At 38.5% G+C, this 15,832-nt stretch overlaps 1 protein-coding gene across 1 annotated transcript in view; it reads right to left on the bottom strand.

The window, feature by feature from the left end:
- Window positions 1–15,832, bottom strand: part of LOC107700750 (NADP-dependent malic enzyme-like) — an 81,910-nt gene that overhangs the window by 47,074 nt on the left and 19,004 nt on the right. The window contains exons 2-3 of the mRNA XM_016502540.1: window positions 5,519–5,652; window positions 2,592–2,741 (exon numbers count right to left, since the gene is read on the bottom strand). Of these exons, the coding sequence (XP_016358026.1) occupies window positions 2,592–2,741; window positions 5,519–5,652 (284 nt within the window). The remainder of the gene's footprint in view (window positions 1–2,591; window positions 2,742–5,518; window positions 5,653–15,832) is intronic.

Here is a 15,832-nt window from a genome sequence, read left to right as displayed (position 1 = left end):
TGTTTTGAGTTGATTAGCTGATTGGCATGTCACCATATTCTAATTTGTTGAGATAGTGAATTGGTGGGTTTTTGTTAAATGTAAGCCAAAATCATCACAATTAAAAGAACCAAAGACTTAAACTACTTCAGTCTGTGTGCATTGAATTTATTTAATACACGAGTTTCACAATTTGAGTTGAATTACCGAAATAAATGAACTTTTCCACAACATTCTAATTTATTGAGATGCACCTGTATAGCTCAAATATATTTAGACTTTTTCTAAGTAGGCTATAAGTCAAGTATACTTAAATGTCATTTTAAGTATATTTCTGAGAAGTACAGAAAGCCCATTTCTGAGAAGTACTTAAAAAGTAGACTAAAAGTATACTTTCCTATTTTTTAGTTTAAAAGAAGTATACTAATAGCACACTTGAATAAACTTCTTTTCCATAAGGGTTAGCAGCTCTAACCTGAGATTATTGCTCCAACCTGGTGGCTCCAAAGAGAAAAATCAAATCACTTATATATTTCACGCACACACACAGTACCGTTTGTAGGCATAGGCGAGCTAGGCGGTCGCCTAGGGCGCCACCAGCAGGAGGGGGCGCCAATGAGCGCATGTACTGGTGCTATAGATTTTAGCAGGGTTGTGATGAGTGGCACGGCCACCCTGAAATATGATTGCCGTCCCCACTGGATCCCCCAACATCATTGGGCTACAGTACTGTCATTCTGATGATGCCTGTATGCCATTGGATCAGAGTGCTGTCAGTTGCTGTCTGATTGTTGCATGCAAAGTTTGCATTTGGAGTGCTCAACAACATCATTAGATCAATGGGTTCCTCTTCAGGAACTCGAGCTGCATCGGAAAACGCTAGGGGAACGCCTTCTGCGACCCATGCTCTGAATAACATGTGAAATCAGTCCAATAGCTGAGCGCGACGTCACGGGCGGGTGACGTCATGACGAGGAAGCTATAAAAGCCCGTGCGGTGGAGCCAGCGTCAGCTTTCTGTCATTCAGCGAAGAGGGAGCCTTCATTAGCGTTCCTCGCGGTGCCGGCCCCGCTTTCGCCGAGGCGGAGCAGCGGCTGTGCTCGTGGGTTTCGCGTATGGATCTGCTTACTAATCACCAAATCCGGCGCCCGCTCTCGGGGTTTCGGAAGCCCGCGCTGCGGTGCTTTCCACTGGGGAGAGGGCGCGACGCTCCGCTTTGATTGCATTTAATTCTGAGGAATAAAATGAAGTATTTGTCTGACTATGAGAAGTTAGATATACAGGGGCTCTTGTGATATAAATTTCTCGAGGGAGAGCACGCGTTAACCTCTCTCCCTTTGAGGAGGTTGAGGCGGTTAGCAGGGGCTGCTGGGTGGAGCACTCCCAACCCACTGTGTTCTTCAGCTATGAGAGTCCTGATGCTGTGGCTCAGGACCTCGGAGGGCAGGCCCCTCTGGGGAAGAGAGGTTCACACCGTATTACACAGTGCCCGTCTCTCCTCAGTGCCCTCAGGAGGTCGGTCTGCCAACCCTGCCGTGTTGCAGGGTGCAGCGGTCTCCGGCGAGCCCTTCTCTCAGTTACCGCCCGGCTCCTGAAGAGGAACGTCTCGGGTTACGTATGTAACCCTGGTTCCTCAAGGGAACGAGACGAACTCATTGATGCGTGAAGGGGAAGTTCACGCATCAATGAGTAACAAAGGAACAAGTAGCTGCATTCTGATTACTTTTATGCCACTGATCAGGCAATGTAGTTTGAGGTAACAAAGGGTTTTATATTTGACTGAAATAATGCTGTATCGGAGTAAAAGTATACATTTTATTTAGGAAATGTAGTGGAGTAAAGTTAAAAGTTGGCTGAAATATAAAAACTCACGTAAAGTACAGATACTCCCAAAAAATACTTAAGTACTGTAACGAAGTATTATTACTTCGTTACATTACACCACTGCAAATACTTTGCATTTAGGGAGATTGCGGAAGGCTCTAGTTTAGCATTGAGGGTGTGGAATGCTCTACAATTTCCCCTCATTTGAGGATCCTAGGAAATCCCTCAAAATGAATCACTGAAAACAATGAAAAGACTTGAAACACATTCTTATTTTTGATCATGTCCAGACCTAACTCACTCCACAAAGTACAGCAGGAAGGAGAAAATAAGGCAAAAAAAGGTATAATTTGATAGATAATATGGGCGATATAGGCTGCTAATCACAAGTTGAACCAGCGCAGGAAGCTGAGAATGATAACAATCTCATAACATACGCCAAGCTTGTCAATGAACTAAAGGTTATGCTTATTTATACTGGAATATACTTCAAGGAGTCTAAAAAATCTGACAGCACAGCCTCCAAATTCCACCATAAAATAGATTTCTGTTATGACAGGATGTATATTCAACTCTCCAGACAGATGTTTCAACTTTCAAGAGGCATTCAGTTTAATTTGCCTGGAGGCGAGATATTCAATGATTTGTAGAACAATTCAAAAAGCAGAGCGACAATGCCAGGAGCTGTAAGAAAAGCTGTCAGTCAGATGGATGTGTTTGCTTAAGGACTGTGTTGAAGGAGAAAGAACTTATTAAAAAAAATTCAATTACGTTCAGCAGTCTCTTACCTAGGTCTCCTGAAGGTAAGGCCGTACTGCTGGCACGCTAGGCCGACTGTAGGTGTGTACACAACGGGCATGAATCTCTCTATGTCTGAGGTCAAGACTCTGTAAAACAGCTTCTCGTTTCGGTCCTGAAGGCCCATCAGAAAGACGTATCTGTAACAAAGCAGAATATAAATATGTCAACATATATTATAGGACAATTTATAACAATGTTCAGCAAATGCTAAAGAAAAAAAAAACTACAGCTAGAAAGCAGGACAGACACGAATTACGGAGAGCAGCTCCTGGGTTTTCAGGACCCCCTGTGATTATATACCTCCACATTTAATGGAGGATTACCCAAACTACCTACCCAACCATTTAAAGCTCGTGTCACAGACTTATGTTTGCGAAGACTGATGAGTAGACTGGTAAATTTATTGTTAAATTTTGCTGCCAACATGGGGCAGAATTCATTCATTACAACAATGGTAACAGCAGTTGTTTGGGTTTACAGTGTGGGCAGAGGGACACATTTTAGGACAGAAATTACATGAAACTGCCAACAAAAGTAGAACAGAGTTGACCAGACTGTCACATTAAAAAGTCTTGACTGTTGTTTGAAACAAAGCTCAAGAATAATGGGGGATTTTCCCTGCTTATGTCAAAATGCTAGGAAAAATACACACTGCACAAAAATGCCCCCAGAGAACTTAGACACAAGTTCCTTGTTATAGAAATACGTTAAAGAGAAATACGTTCAAGTTCTACATCTGACCCAAATTTACAAGACCACGTCACATTCCCCATCAGTCCGAGCAAGCTTTCCATCAAGGCAAGTGCATAATATATCTCTTGTTTGGCTCAGGAAAAGTGTGCCCACCTTCCTGAGGTAGGAGGAAACAGATGTTTACCAGGACTGTAAAAGGTGGGATGAGAAAAATCGAACTCTACATGAGTGTCAGCTCTGTCGTGACAGTCATGTTAACTTATAATGCAGCGTTCTGACAGCGTTTGTCAGGGTGAAATGTGTGAGTGATATTTTGCCACCTTGTTGCCTATAACTGCGTCTCAGGAGAGTAAACCAAACGTCATTCTTGAGACTCGGCTATGCTAGAATCTAGCTCGATTGGCCGTCTTCTATTTTGTATCTTGTTCTTTTGGCACTAAATCATCAGTGGCGGGTGACTTGGGCTGATTCATCCTCTCAGAGTAGTATGCTATGAGAGCATCATGACGGCTTGTTGATTGTTCCGCATATATGTTATCAGATCGCACACACTCACACGGGAAAACACACACACACCACAAGTTGTGTGCCAGTCTATTCTCAGCTATCTGCGTTAACCTAAAACTTTGACTTTTTGAAACCTTTTTAAGCATTGAAATCATTCAGATGTTGCAAGCCATTGCCATATGCATATCATGAATATTCCTGATGTTTCAATATATTGTGTAGCCCTACTGATGTGTCAGCCCTTTTCCTGCTGATAAAAGGTAACATTTTGACAAGTCACGTTTACTGCCAAAACACACATCAAGATATAGTGTTCTATATGCATTTCTGCAATACTTCCCCAAAATACCACTTCTCCAAAACTACCACTAAAAAAATGCAATTATTTGATGAAAATAATTGCTTAAGCATACATTCACAATATTTACAAATTCCAATACAAAAAAAAACAAGATTATGAATGTCAAACTACATTCCTCACAAGTCACAACATTCCATTAACTCTGTCTATATCTGTTTATTTAAATAACGAGTGCCATCTATCATCACAGTTTCATTTATTGCCCATTCGTTGCTAAACCCCACCCCATTTATGAACTTGTCCAATCATCATATAAAGAAGCCAACTGCAGTGATTGAAAGCTCAATGTATGATAATCAAAGCGGATCTCGAACCACACGACAATACTGCACAAGGAGCTTTTAATTGCTAAGTTATTCAAATGCCTAGAGATTATTTATGCATAGATCAAGGCTTGCTGCAGTCCTCACTACTTCATATCAATCAAACAAATGATCAGAATGAGAAGCTGTGTATTATGTGATGAATTTGCTCTGTTGTGAAATGTCTACTCATTATTAATCCTCAGTCCATTGACTACTGCTTATGGCAGAGACTGGTTTCAAAGGCCAATGCTGTACTTTGTCAACAAACTGTCAAAACTATGTCTCCCAAATCCAAGCCAAAAAATGCATTTACTCTCTTTTTTCAACTTTGACAAAAATACCCTTCAAATATCTGTTTTAAATGTTGACATGCTTCTCGTCCCTTCACAAAATTCAGGCAGCAGAGCATCAAAATAACTCTGATAGTCTGGGAAAGAATCCCTCATTGCTCCAGCAGACAGTAATATGCGTGCAGAGGTCAGGGTCATTTGACTGAAAGCGACCCATCCAGAAATAAATCGCGTCCTGTCTGAAAGGACAAACTAAAGACTGTTACACGACTAGTAGCCTTGAGATATGACAGGAACATAATTTCCAGAAAGGTCAGGCCTGCAAAACATGGGAAGAGATCCCCTACTACTTTGGGAGTGACATAACAACAGGGGCTAATGAATTCTGGGAAAATTCTAACTAACTAGTTGAAGATCTGTTGATGTTATTTAGATGATACTTTGATGATGCCTTTTATGTCCCAACAACCAGAGGGGTATTCAACTCTTGATGTCCCATTGCTTTGCAGTTCAGAAAAAAACAGAGAAAGCAAAAAAAGATAAGAAAAGGAAAATCCTCCTTGCTGTAACAAAGGATCAACTTTTATCGCCCAAATGGCAGCAACAACAGTATGTCTTATATGTAACACTATTTCTGTGATCTGATAGGTGTGAAATCTAGTTACAGAGAACAACAGATCGATTTGAGACAAATAAATTATAGTGGAGCAGGACTGTCTGAGAGCAACGGGATGAATGTCAGTACCCCTTTTCCTCACCTGTCCAAGTCATCCTTTTTCAGCTCGTAGTTTCTGAGGAACCGCAATACCTGCACATCCTGGCTGAGGAAGCAGGGAGGCAGCAGGCCGTGAATGCCCAGCTGCAAGCGCTCTTCCAGGGAGAAGGCCATCCCCTGCAGAGAGGACACAGAACAGTCAACTATTAACAATTATTACTGAATATATCAGGACACCAATGTGCACTAAGTTTAAAATCAGATTTAACTGAATGTTGGAATCTATTTTACTTCCATAATATGAATTATTTCAAAATACATATTAATCTCTGTGTGTGTTTGTGTGTGTATGTGTGTGTGTGTGTGTGTGTGTGTGTGTGTGAGTGTGTGTGTGTGTGTTTGTGTAGCAGCACAACTGTTTTCAACAACAAAAACAAAAACAAAAAAACCCAACAACAACTATGCACAAAACAATTATGCTTGTTGAGCATAAGGTATAGAAACTAAATAGGGTTTGTTATGGTGAGAAAGTCTGTAATGCAATCAAAGCCAAGGAAAGATCACAGAGATCACGGTTGAAATACACCAGTGTGGCGCACAGCCAAAAGGCCGAGACTGCTACTTTGCTGCCGTGACCCTTGACATTTACCCTGACCGTGAATTCTACAAAAAAAATGCTACAGCCAGGGGGTCCTGAGTTGATATTACCAGACTCCACATGTGCACTGTTGAGCAAGACTTTGCTCCACAGGGATGGATGCCTATGTAGGAATATCTGTGTGGACTTAAAGCTGTGGCATTTGAAGCCAGCCGTATTTTCCTTAATGACAGACTTGCATCATCATTGCCGTGCCTCTGGCTGCTCCTTCAGAGAAACCACTAAGGAAGGCCCAAAACCCTGAAAGGCTGTGCAAGATTTGCTTTTTAAACAAGTATATGCAAGTTTGGCTTTTCAGCCCTTTTTCATCTGGTTATGTTAACTGGTCTGTTCGTAAAAATTATTTTGTCCTTGTAAACACAAGAAGGCTAGTCTGCACATGTGCAATAAGATGTGGTGCTATTGACACAACTGAGACCAAATGGAACTCGCCGTATAAAAATTCTGAGGATTTTGCTGCTGCTTCAAGAGAAAAAAATCAAATGGTATATTTCTGCAATATCTGCAAGCTGATTAAACTCAGAGTTTGATCAGTTTATGTGGAAAATTAGATCAAAACAATGCAAATTTTGATCAATGCAAAGCACTTTTTAGCTTCTAGAAAGATCTTGTGGCAAAAACACAGAATCATTACTCAGTAGCCTTTGGATGTTATTTGTAGTTTCTGTCATGTCTGTCATCTTCTGAAACTAACTGTTCAGTGCACAACTGATGGTCTGTATTTAAGAGCTGTGCCAGGTCTGAACTGCAACCTTTGTGATTAAAAACGGACATTCTATTTTGCTTGAAAAGCTGGTGGTTTATGCAAGACTATCCCTAGACACATATGATTACATCAGATTTTCTTTCTGTTGGTTTGTATAGGGTTGTTAAAACACTAACTATAGCGTATATTAGAGACTGGAGAGCTGTCGAAAACATATCCAAGACAACTTTGACTTAAATATGCATTTCATTGACCTTTACTGACACATACAAATGCCTAAATGTGCTTTGGAAGGGTGTCTTTAGCCAACATATTCCTGTAACTAGTGATTTGAGAAGATTGATGATGACTCGAAAGCAACAGCAACAGACATTCTCAATGAGAACAGCTCTTCCTAATCAAATATAATTACTCAGACAGCTCTACAAAAACTGAATGGATCCTTGTGTCATATGTGTAATGGAGACATCGGTGGAACCGGGCCCAAGCGGCAAATTAATGTCTCTGACAATGGAGCTGCGGGCAGAACTCCGAGGGGCACGTCCACAGGCCCCAGGACTGGCATTCTGATCATAGCCATGGATGGCTGGACTGGGGAAAGTGGTCTGTTTGATGGCACGCATGGATGGCAAGATTAGAGAAATGAGTCCCGGAGCTCCTGGCGGGGCTGGCGTGGGAAATGGTGAGGAACTTGGCACTGGTTAAGAGAGACTCTGCATTGCCAAGATGCCAAGATGAGTGTGACACTTGCAAATCTTGCTCTACATACAAAAAACAACAGTATCACGGCTTTCTAGATAAAAATTGTTGTAAACAGTAGGACATGAAAAGAATAGAGAACAGAATAAAAAGTCTAGTGTCCAGATGGATGCATCATTTAAAAGCACTTAAAGGGATAGTTTACTCAAAAAACTTTATTCTGTTATCATTTATCCACCGTAATGTGTGTTCCAACATGTAGGGCTGCATGATTTGGGGTGAAAAAAAAATTGTTAATATCAAATTTTTTTTTAATGCAGCACAATTTGGCCCAAAAGTTTGTGATTATATCTCAAAATAATAAAACAATAATAATGATAATAATAATAATGGTGTAAAAATTATATTTTTAATATCATTATTACTACATAAAAATAATCAAAATAAGAAATATTACTATTGTAAAATTTGACTAAAATAACAATACTAATTCATGGCTAATTCATGTCATATATTGGCAAAAAAAACAGCAGGAAGCCTTTAAAGTCGCAATGGAACAGAAGTAGAGGCAGATCTTTTTTTATAAATAGGAGTGAAAAATGTTATCAAAAAAGAAAACAAAAGTAGGATGGGTTCTATACGTCAGTTTATAAGTACTTCTCATTACAAGTTTGGAAAGTTTACACTGCTTTCTCAAATGCATGTTTTCAGTGACCCAAGCTCAGAGCAAATGGAGAGATAAGTTTGTGTGGCAGAAAGACGCAGCGCATGTATTTAAATAAATCTCAGTCATATCGCGATTTCAGTTTTATTGCGCAGTATATATTGTGCAGCCCTACAAACCTGAATAATTGTCTTTTTTCTTTCTGTGGAAGGCAAGAGAAGATATTCTGGAAGTCAACGGTGTCCAAACAACTGAAACTTCAAAACAACATCTTTTGTGTTCCACAGAATAAAGAAAATCACAACATAATGATAAGTAAATAATGAGCTATCTCTTTAAGAGTCAAAATGCAAAGAAATGCTTATATCATAGGGCCTGCCATGTTTTGTTGGCTCAGGTTGTTCCGGCTTTGCTTTTTGTAGCAATAATGGGACAGGCAGAGCAGGAATGTGTGAACGCTTCCACATGCATAACAACCACAATAAAGACTGTGTGTCGTATTCCAGTGTGTGTTATGCCCACACAAGCTCAAGCAAGGAGAGCTGATGCATGCCAACCTGTAATCTAAAGATCAATGCCACCACCCTTCTACTTTGGCCATGACCAGCACCACCCCAGACACATAGCACTAAGTACTTTGTGGCAAACATAAAAGCCTTGCTTTTGACCTGATAAAAGTCAGTCTACAGCCTTCAAAAGCTCTTCAAGACTTTAAGCAAGAGGTCACGTTGAAGAACACAGGGATTCCAATTCAAACAACTCAATATGAATGCAGAAATTCCCAGTACTTGTACACGGAAAATGTTGCAGCTGGTCCACAGAGGTGCCAAAAAAGCACCAAGGCAGAAGAAAAGCAAAGCAAGGTTGTTCTTCAGTGGAACTTTACAATGGGAATGATGTTTCTTGATCCTGTAATGGAGAATACATGAGAGTCTGTGAAGCACATCAGTGTCAACAGCACTATAATGAGCCACTTTAGATGAAGCATTGAATTTTGTTTTCTCACTGGTAAGAAAACATTTGAGCTGAGCCATCTGCACAATCTCCGCTTTCCAAAATCATTCTTTATAGTTTGAAATTGGCCTTTTCTAATCACATATTCTGGACTGACTTAATGTTCTTGGAGTGAGACCAAAGCACTGCTCAAGGGAGTTTCTTCAACTTTGGGCAATTTTATGTTCCAGTGGTTGGTTTTTATTTTCTGAAAATAGTTTTTTTTTTGTTTGTTTTTTTTTAATTACAAAATAATTTCCACCCTGTTTTCTCCTAATATCTTTTTCCTAAAAGTCAGTGTGTTTTATAAAGTGCTTAAGACAATACAGGACATGATATAAGTGAAGACAACAAAGAAAAACCAAGGTACATATCACTTGCAACTTGCAAGCAAACTATTTATATTAGGTGTCATGTACAACCAAGCGATAATTGTCAAATGTGACCCTGGACCACAAAAGTTGTCTTAAGACTTAAAGTCTTAAGTTGCATGGGTATGTTTGTAGCAATAGCCAAAAATACACTTAATGGGTAAAAATTATCGCTTTTTCTTTTATGCCAAAAATCATTAGAATATTAAATAAAGATCATGTTCCATGAAGATATTTTGTAAATTTCCTACCATATTTCAAAACTTCAATTTTGATTAGTAATATGCATTGCTAAGGACTTCATTTGGACAACTTTAAAGGCGATTTTCTCAATATTTTGATTTTTTGCACCCTCAGATTCCAGATTTTCAAATAGTTGTATGTCGGCCAAATATTGTCTGATCCTAATAAACCATACATCAATGGAAAGCTTATTTATTCAGCTTTGATGTATACATCTCAAGTTCGAAAAATTGACACTTAAGACCATGCAGGGTCACAAATTACCTCAAACATGTAGCCTATAAAATGTTACAAAAACGCAATTAAAAGCAAAAATATACATTCTGGTATGCAGTTGAATTGGAAAAGTCACTGTGGGAATTTTCATTACTGGGAATTAACCTTACTTTTAGCAAAAAAAAATGGATATTGTGAAAGTGGGAAAAACATGTTTTAAAAATATATATATTTTCTAAAATTTCACATGGCCAAAAGTGCCTATAGTTAAAGAAACACTCCCATATGCATATCTACATGCACAGACCAACAATCACACATCAAACATAACCCTCATCTTGCTCCAAAGACAAAACATGGTTTGAAATTTGGTCCATTTTAGGATGTGGAAAGGAAATCTTTCATGTGAGTCAAATACACAAACTGGCTCTCTTTCTCAGAGATCAGAGGCTGTTTTTTTTCTGATGTGCTTCTCACATTCTCGCATTTCTCTTATGACCACGTGAAGACCTTCATCCAAGCAAAAACACTGAAAAGCTTTCTGCTAAGAGAATGCTTTGACCTGATGACCCCGTTGAAAAAAACAGCATATGCTGGTTAGGTATGTTTTGAACCATGGCAGCTGGTTTGAGCTGGTTTAAGCTGGACCTTAGTTGGTCATGAGCTGGTTTAAGCTGGTCCTGAGCTGGTTATTAACCAGCTCATGACCAACTAAGGACCAGCTTAAACCAGCTGCCATGCTTCAAAACATACCTAACCAGCATATGCTGGTCTTTTTAAAAGGGGCAACAGCCATGCAAGTGATCAGACACAGAGGCAAAAAGCCCCAGGCTACCTTGTGTCAATTAATCAAATCAATTAATTATTCACATGATCCACCAGTGGGAGCTGTATGGGAGTTTGCTCTGGCATTGATAATGACAGAGGATGTTTTTCCCAGCTGTCTGAGACTCATTTGAGACTGCCGAATCCAAATAAAATGAGTGTGGGTTTGTACAGGAGATGCCTGCCTGATGGTGAAACCAAAAACCTTTTTCACATACATAGTTCCAGTAGAAGCTGTCACAGGGTACAACTTAGACTAGACCTTTCCAGCTGATCAAATAGGGAACGTATGAACACATGCTATTCTCATAAACACCCTTGTCACTTAAATTGCTGTATTAATGCCATATGCATCTTCCCACGCTCTTAATTCAGGCCACAAGCAGCCATTTCAGAGCTGCAAAAAGAGCCAAGACAAAAACAAACGGTTACCAAGGAAAGGAACTTGTAGGACACAAGCAGAAAATCAGGTGTGGAAATAGTGTGGAGGATGTTGTATTGATAAAGCATGACTGAGTGGCGTAGTGGTTAAGCCTGATTACTGAATGATTGTTGGTTCAATTCCCTCAAGAAGCAAGCCGTGAGACATCAGCACTGCTTGAGCAAAGTTAAAGGGATAGTTCACCCAAAAAGGAAAATTCTGTAATCTTTTACACTCCCTTATGTCATTTCAAGCCTGTTTGGCTTTCTTCTGCAGAACACAAAGTAAGATATTGTGAAAAATGTTTCAACTTTTTTCGCCCATACAGTGAAGGTCAGTGAGGTCCAAAACAACATTGGATCCTATTCACTTTCACGGTATAGACAAAAGAAAAAAACAACAATACATTTTTCAATATCTTCTTTTGTGTTCCACAGAAGAAAGTCAGACATACAGTATGGGTTTAGAACGACGTGAGGGTGAGTACATGATAATAGCATTTTCATATTTGGGTGAAGTATCTTAAAGGGGTCATATGATGATGTGGAAAATAATGTGTTTTTTGAACCTTAAACCGCATAAACACATTTCATTACACCAAATACACAAAATAATGTTCTTTTTAGCAGCATCATACGACACCTTTAATGCTTCTGATCTATGATGACATCGCATTAAAACTCTTGGGAACAAATTTCATTGGCTCTGGTCTGTGTAAAAAAATTCTATAAAAAGCATCACTTAAATGGCAAGCAACCAAATGGTCAAGAAGACAAAACAAGAAGCAAATAATCTCAAATACTGAAAGACAAACATGTGTGAACTTTTAGGAAATTGCAATAAGCAAGATCCATATGTGAACCATTAATTTGTGAGATGACTCTAAACACCAAAAATATGTACTTGAACAGTGAGCAATAATAAAGTACTGAAATTACAGTTCTTCAGCAGCTGGAGGAGAGCATGACTCATATGCACAAACAAAAGTGAAGGCTGCATCAACAAAAATCAATGTGAATCATCTTCAAAACATCAGCAAAATTAAGCAAAAGTACAGAAATCCCGCTCCATCAATAATAGACTGTCTGGCTACGAACCAACCCTGTGTTTTATGAACTGTGGTATCACTTTTTAGTGGTAAGCAAACTATACCAGAAGTATGACTCAGATTCTTTACTTCCCTACTTCATAATTTCCACAGAGATCGCTCTGTTTACACACAACATTATACTGAAAGCTCAATGATAAAACCATCAATAAGTGAACTAACCCACACTCAAGTAACAATCATTTACCTAATTATCTCTCAACACCAACAAAGAGGAAAGAAAAAAAGGATTTCTGATTCTAATTGGGCATATAAATTGGGAGAAATAAACAGTGATGAAAAACTGATATTCTAAGAGTAACACTTCAAGTTCAGGTAATTCTCTTGACCTGCTTTTTATGCCAAGCAATAATTCAATCAGAGCCACACAAATACAAAATGAAGGTTTTCTGATGGATATTTCAATGGAAAGGTATTCTTTTTAGATCTCTTTTTCACCTGATTGCTTTCTTTGTACGGGTTTTCAAACATTTTGATGGCACAAATCTCCAAATATGATTATCCCCTTGTGAGGTATCCCCTAAAATATAAAAGCAGCTATATCTTTCCGTGTATACAGACCCTTTTATACTGTGAAAAAATTCATGAATATTAGAAATGTGTAAAATATTATCTAGAAAATATTAACTTTTTAATTTGACACTGTCTTTTTTCCTACGCACCGTTTAGAAATAAGCAAATTGAAACATAACAATAGTCTTTTCCTTGTTGCATTTTAAAGCGAAAACTCAAAGGCAGAAACCAGCATTAAGCAAATTAATCAAGTATGCAGACGGCTCCACAAGGAATCCAATTAAATATTTCTTATGTAAAATATCTCTAAATATTTATTTCAGCAGTGAAATATATGTATATCATAAAAGTATTTTGCTACAGTTGGATGAAAAAACAGTCAAACACTAAAATACAACATTAGACGTATAGAGTACTGTATGCTGACATCTCCACAGTGAACCTAATGATTACTCATTTTTAATAGATATCACTATATCAGAAATGGTTTGTGAAGTGTTTGCTTATGTGTGTAGGAGAAAACAAGAAAAAGAGAAATTAAATGAGGACACTGGACAGCTTCTCTTCCTAGTTCTTTGATCTGCTCTAAATCAAAGGGTTCCTGAGCTCCTGGTCCTTCTCCAAAACAAACTATGACCTGAACACCAGAAGACAAATTTCGTCCTGCACAAATATATTCTTATGACTGCTGCAATCTCTCCTCAAAGTTAAGGGATGCAATTTTGTTATCTCTTTAGCCAGAGAAAAAAGAAATCACAATATCTATCTGCACTCAGCTGAATCAGAGGTGAGTCTCCAGACTTTTTCCAAAATAGTAGCCATAAAAAGGATTCTCCTTCCACTCCATTCACTTATGGGGTTTTTTTCAGGAGACAAACCAAGAGAGTGGCAAGTTGGCACTACCTGACAGTGACATATTTATTGCACAAATTAATTGTCACCATGCCTGTAACACCTTTTAGACATTGCTGTAGTGTATGCTGGTCTTTTCAGCAAACTCAAGCCATTGTGGTGAGACTGAAAAGATGCTGACAAAAGCATTGTTTTCTTTTATTGCACTTATTTTTTATACTTATTTTTATTCTGTATGTCAAAAATACTTGAGAATTAACTTTTCATGGAAAATACATAAAGGTTTGTCAAGACAAATACACACAAAAACAAAAAGCCAGACCAGGGGTGTGGACTCGAGTCACATGACTCGAGACTTGACACGGACTTGAGTCCCAAATTTGATGACTTGCAACTCGACTCGACATAATTAAAGAAGACTTGAGACTCGATTTAGGCTTTGACAGCAATGACTCGAGACTTGACTTGGACTTGAGCCCTGTGACTCGGAAAGACTTTATGATCAGATCAGAGTCGTTATTACTCTAGACGCGTCCCTGCGTGCTTGCGCTTGACTGGCAAAGAGCCAGAGACTGCGTTCAGGGAGCGCTGGATATACAGTATATGCTAGTATAAATTAATGGAGTAATAGCATAACTTACGACAAAAGAACCGAGAAAAAAAAAAAAAAAAAGACGATTCGTATATAGCTATCTCCGCTCGTGAAAAGCGCTGCCCCGCCCGTTTGATCGCCGCCCAGCAGACACACAGGGCATGAGAAACGAGAGGCGCGACCGCAATCACTTCACTGGTGCTCGCCTCATCATCACCGTGACCGCTGCTGTTAAACGCTAAACATATTCCTCACTTCATCTGTTTGTCCGACACCGAGGTGCAACATGAGTGATGGATCCGCATCCCGTCACGACCCTCGCACTCTGCCAACTCGATGTGCTTTAATTTTCATTTTTATTTGTAATAAACACCTCTCTGAGACCTTTTTTTTTTGTCAGATCTCCACTGTTTTTGTTCAATCAGTTACATATTTTAATTTCGTGTGCATTTTGTTTTATTTAAGCCTCCGTTACATTTAAAGTTAATCCATAATCGAGATTTAAATCTGAGTTTACATTTATGGTGCAACTGGATTAAAGTTAATCCTAAATAGGCTATATATAGTCTAATTTAAATCCAGGATCAAATTTATGGGTTAAAATGTAAACCTGCTTATTTTTAAAGGTTTAAAGTTTGGTGCAACAGAATTATTAGATAAACCTTGATTTAATTTAGATTTAAAATTAATCAATGCAAACCATTTAGCTATAATTTAATTTGAGGAAAAAAAATGCATATTAGGCCTAATGACTGAAATGGGCATGTTTGCATGTTTCCTCTCACTTGTAAAGTATAGTAGCAGTTATTTCTTCTAGTTCTTTCAAAGCAGTTCTTTCTGCGTTTCCGCTCACATGTTTTTAAATCTATTTCATTGAGGTTCCAAATAATGGCTCATTGGCTTAGATATAACACCAGAAGCATATATTCTTAAGCACACATGCAAAGTATGTTGCAGCTGTATTTCTATTAAATTCTGTTGTTTTAGCTATTTTGTTACTAATAAGATCTTTTTTTTCTTTTTTTTTTCACTGCTTGTCCTATTTTGGCACAATCCCTAAACTGAACTTGAGTAGTTTTACTAAGGGCACCCATCTCACATGAAATTGAACTATGTCAAACATATTCTACCTGCCTTCCTGATATAAATTACTATGAATTTGATATGGTAATTAATACTCGAGAATTGAATGCAAAGACTCGAGACTTACTTGTGACTTGCAAAACAACGACTTGGTCACACCTCTGAGCCAGACACACACCTGTACATTATTCATAACATAATAATTATATTTAATTTTATGAATCATTTTTGCGGCTGACTGAACATGGGTACTAATCTTAAAGTACATATCTGCACAATGCAGCACAGTGGCTAGATTAACAAATAACCAGACGCCACCCGATCTAAATATTCCCTCACAGTTTAATAGTAATGACTTTATGAATTTCTTCACTGATAAAATAGATAACATCAGAAATACAATAACAAATGTA

This window comes from Sinocyclocheilus anshuiensis, unplaced genomic scaffold, assembly GCF_001515605.1.
Source record: "Sinocyclocheilus anshuiensis isolate Anshui unplaced genomic scaffold, SAMN03320099.WGS_v1.1 scaffold782, whole genome shotgun sequence".
Taxonomy (NCBI): domain Eukaryota; kingdom Metazoa; phylum Chordata; class Actinopteri; order Cypriniformes; family Cyprinidae; genus Sinocyclocheilus; species Sinocyclocheilus anshuiensis.
This window is presented reverse-complemented; position numbering and strand designations above follow the sequence as displayed.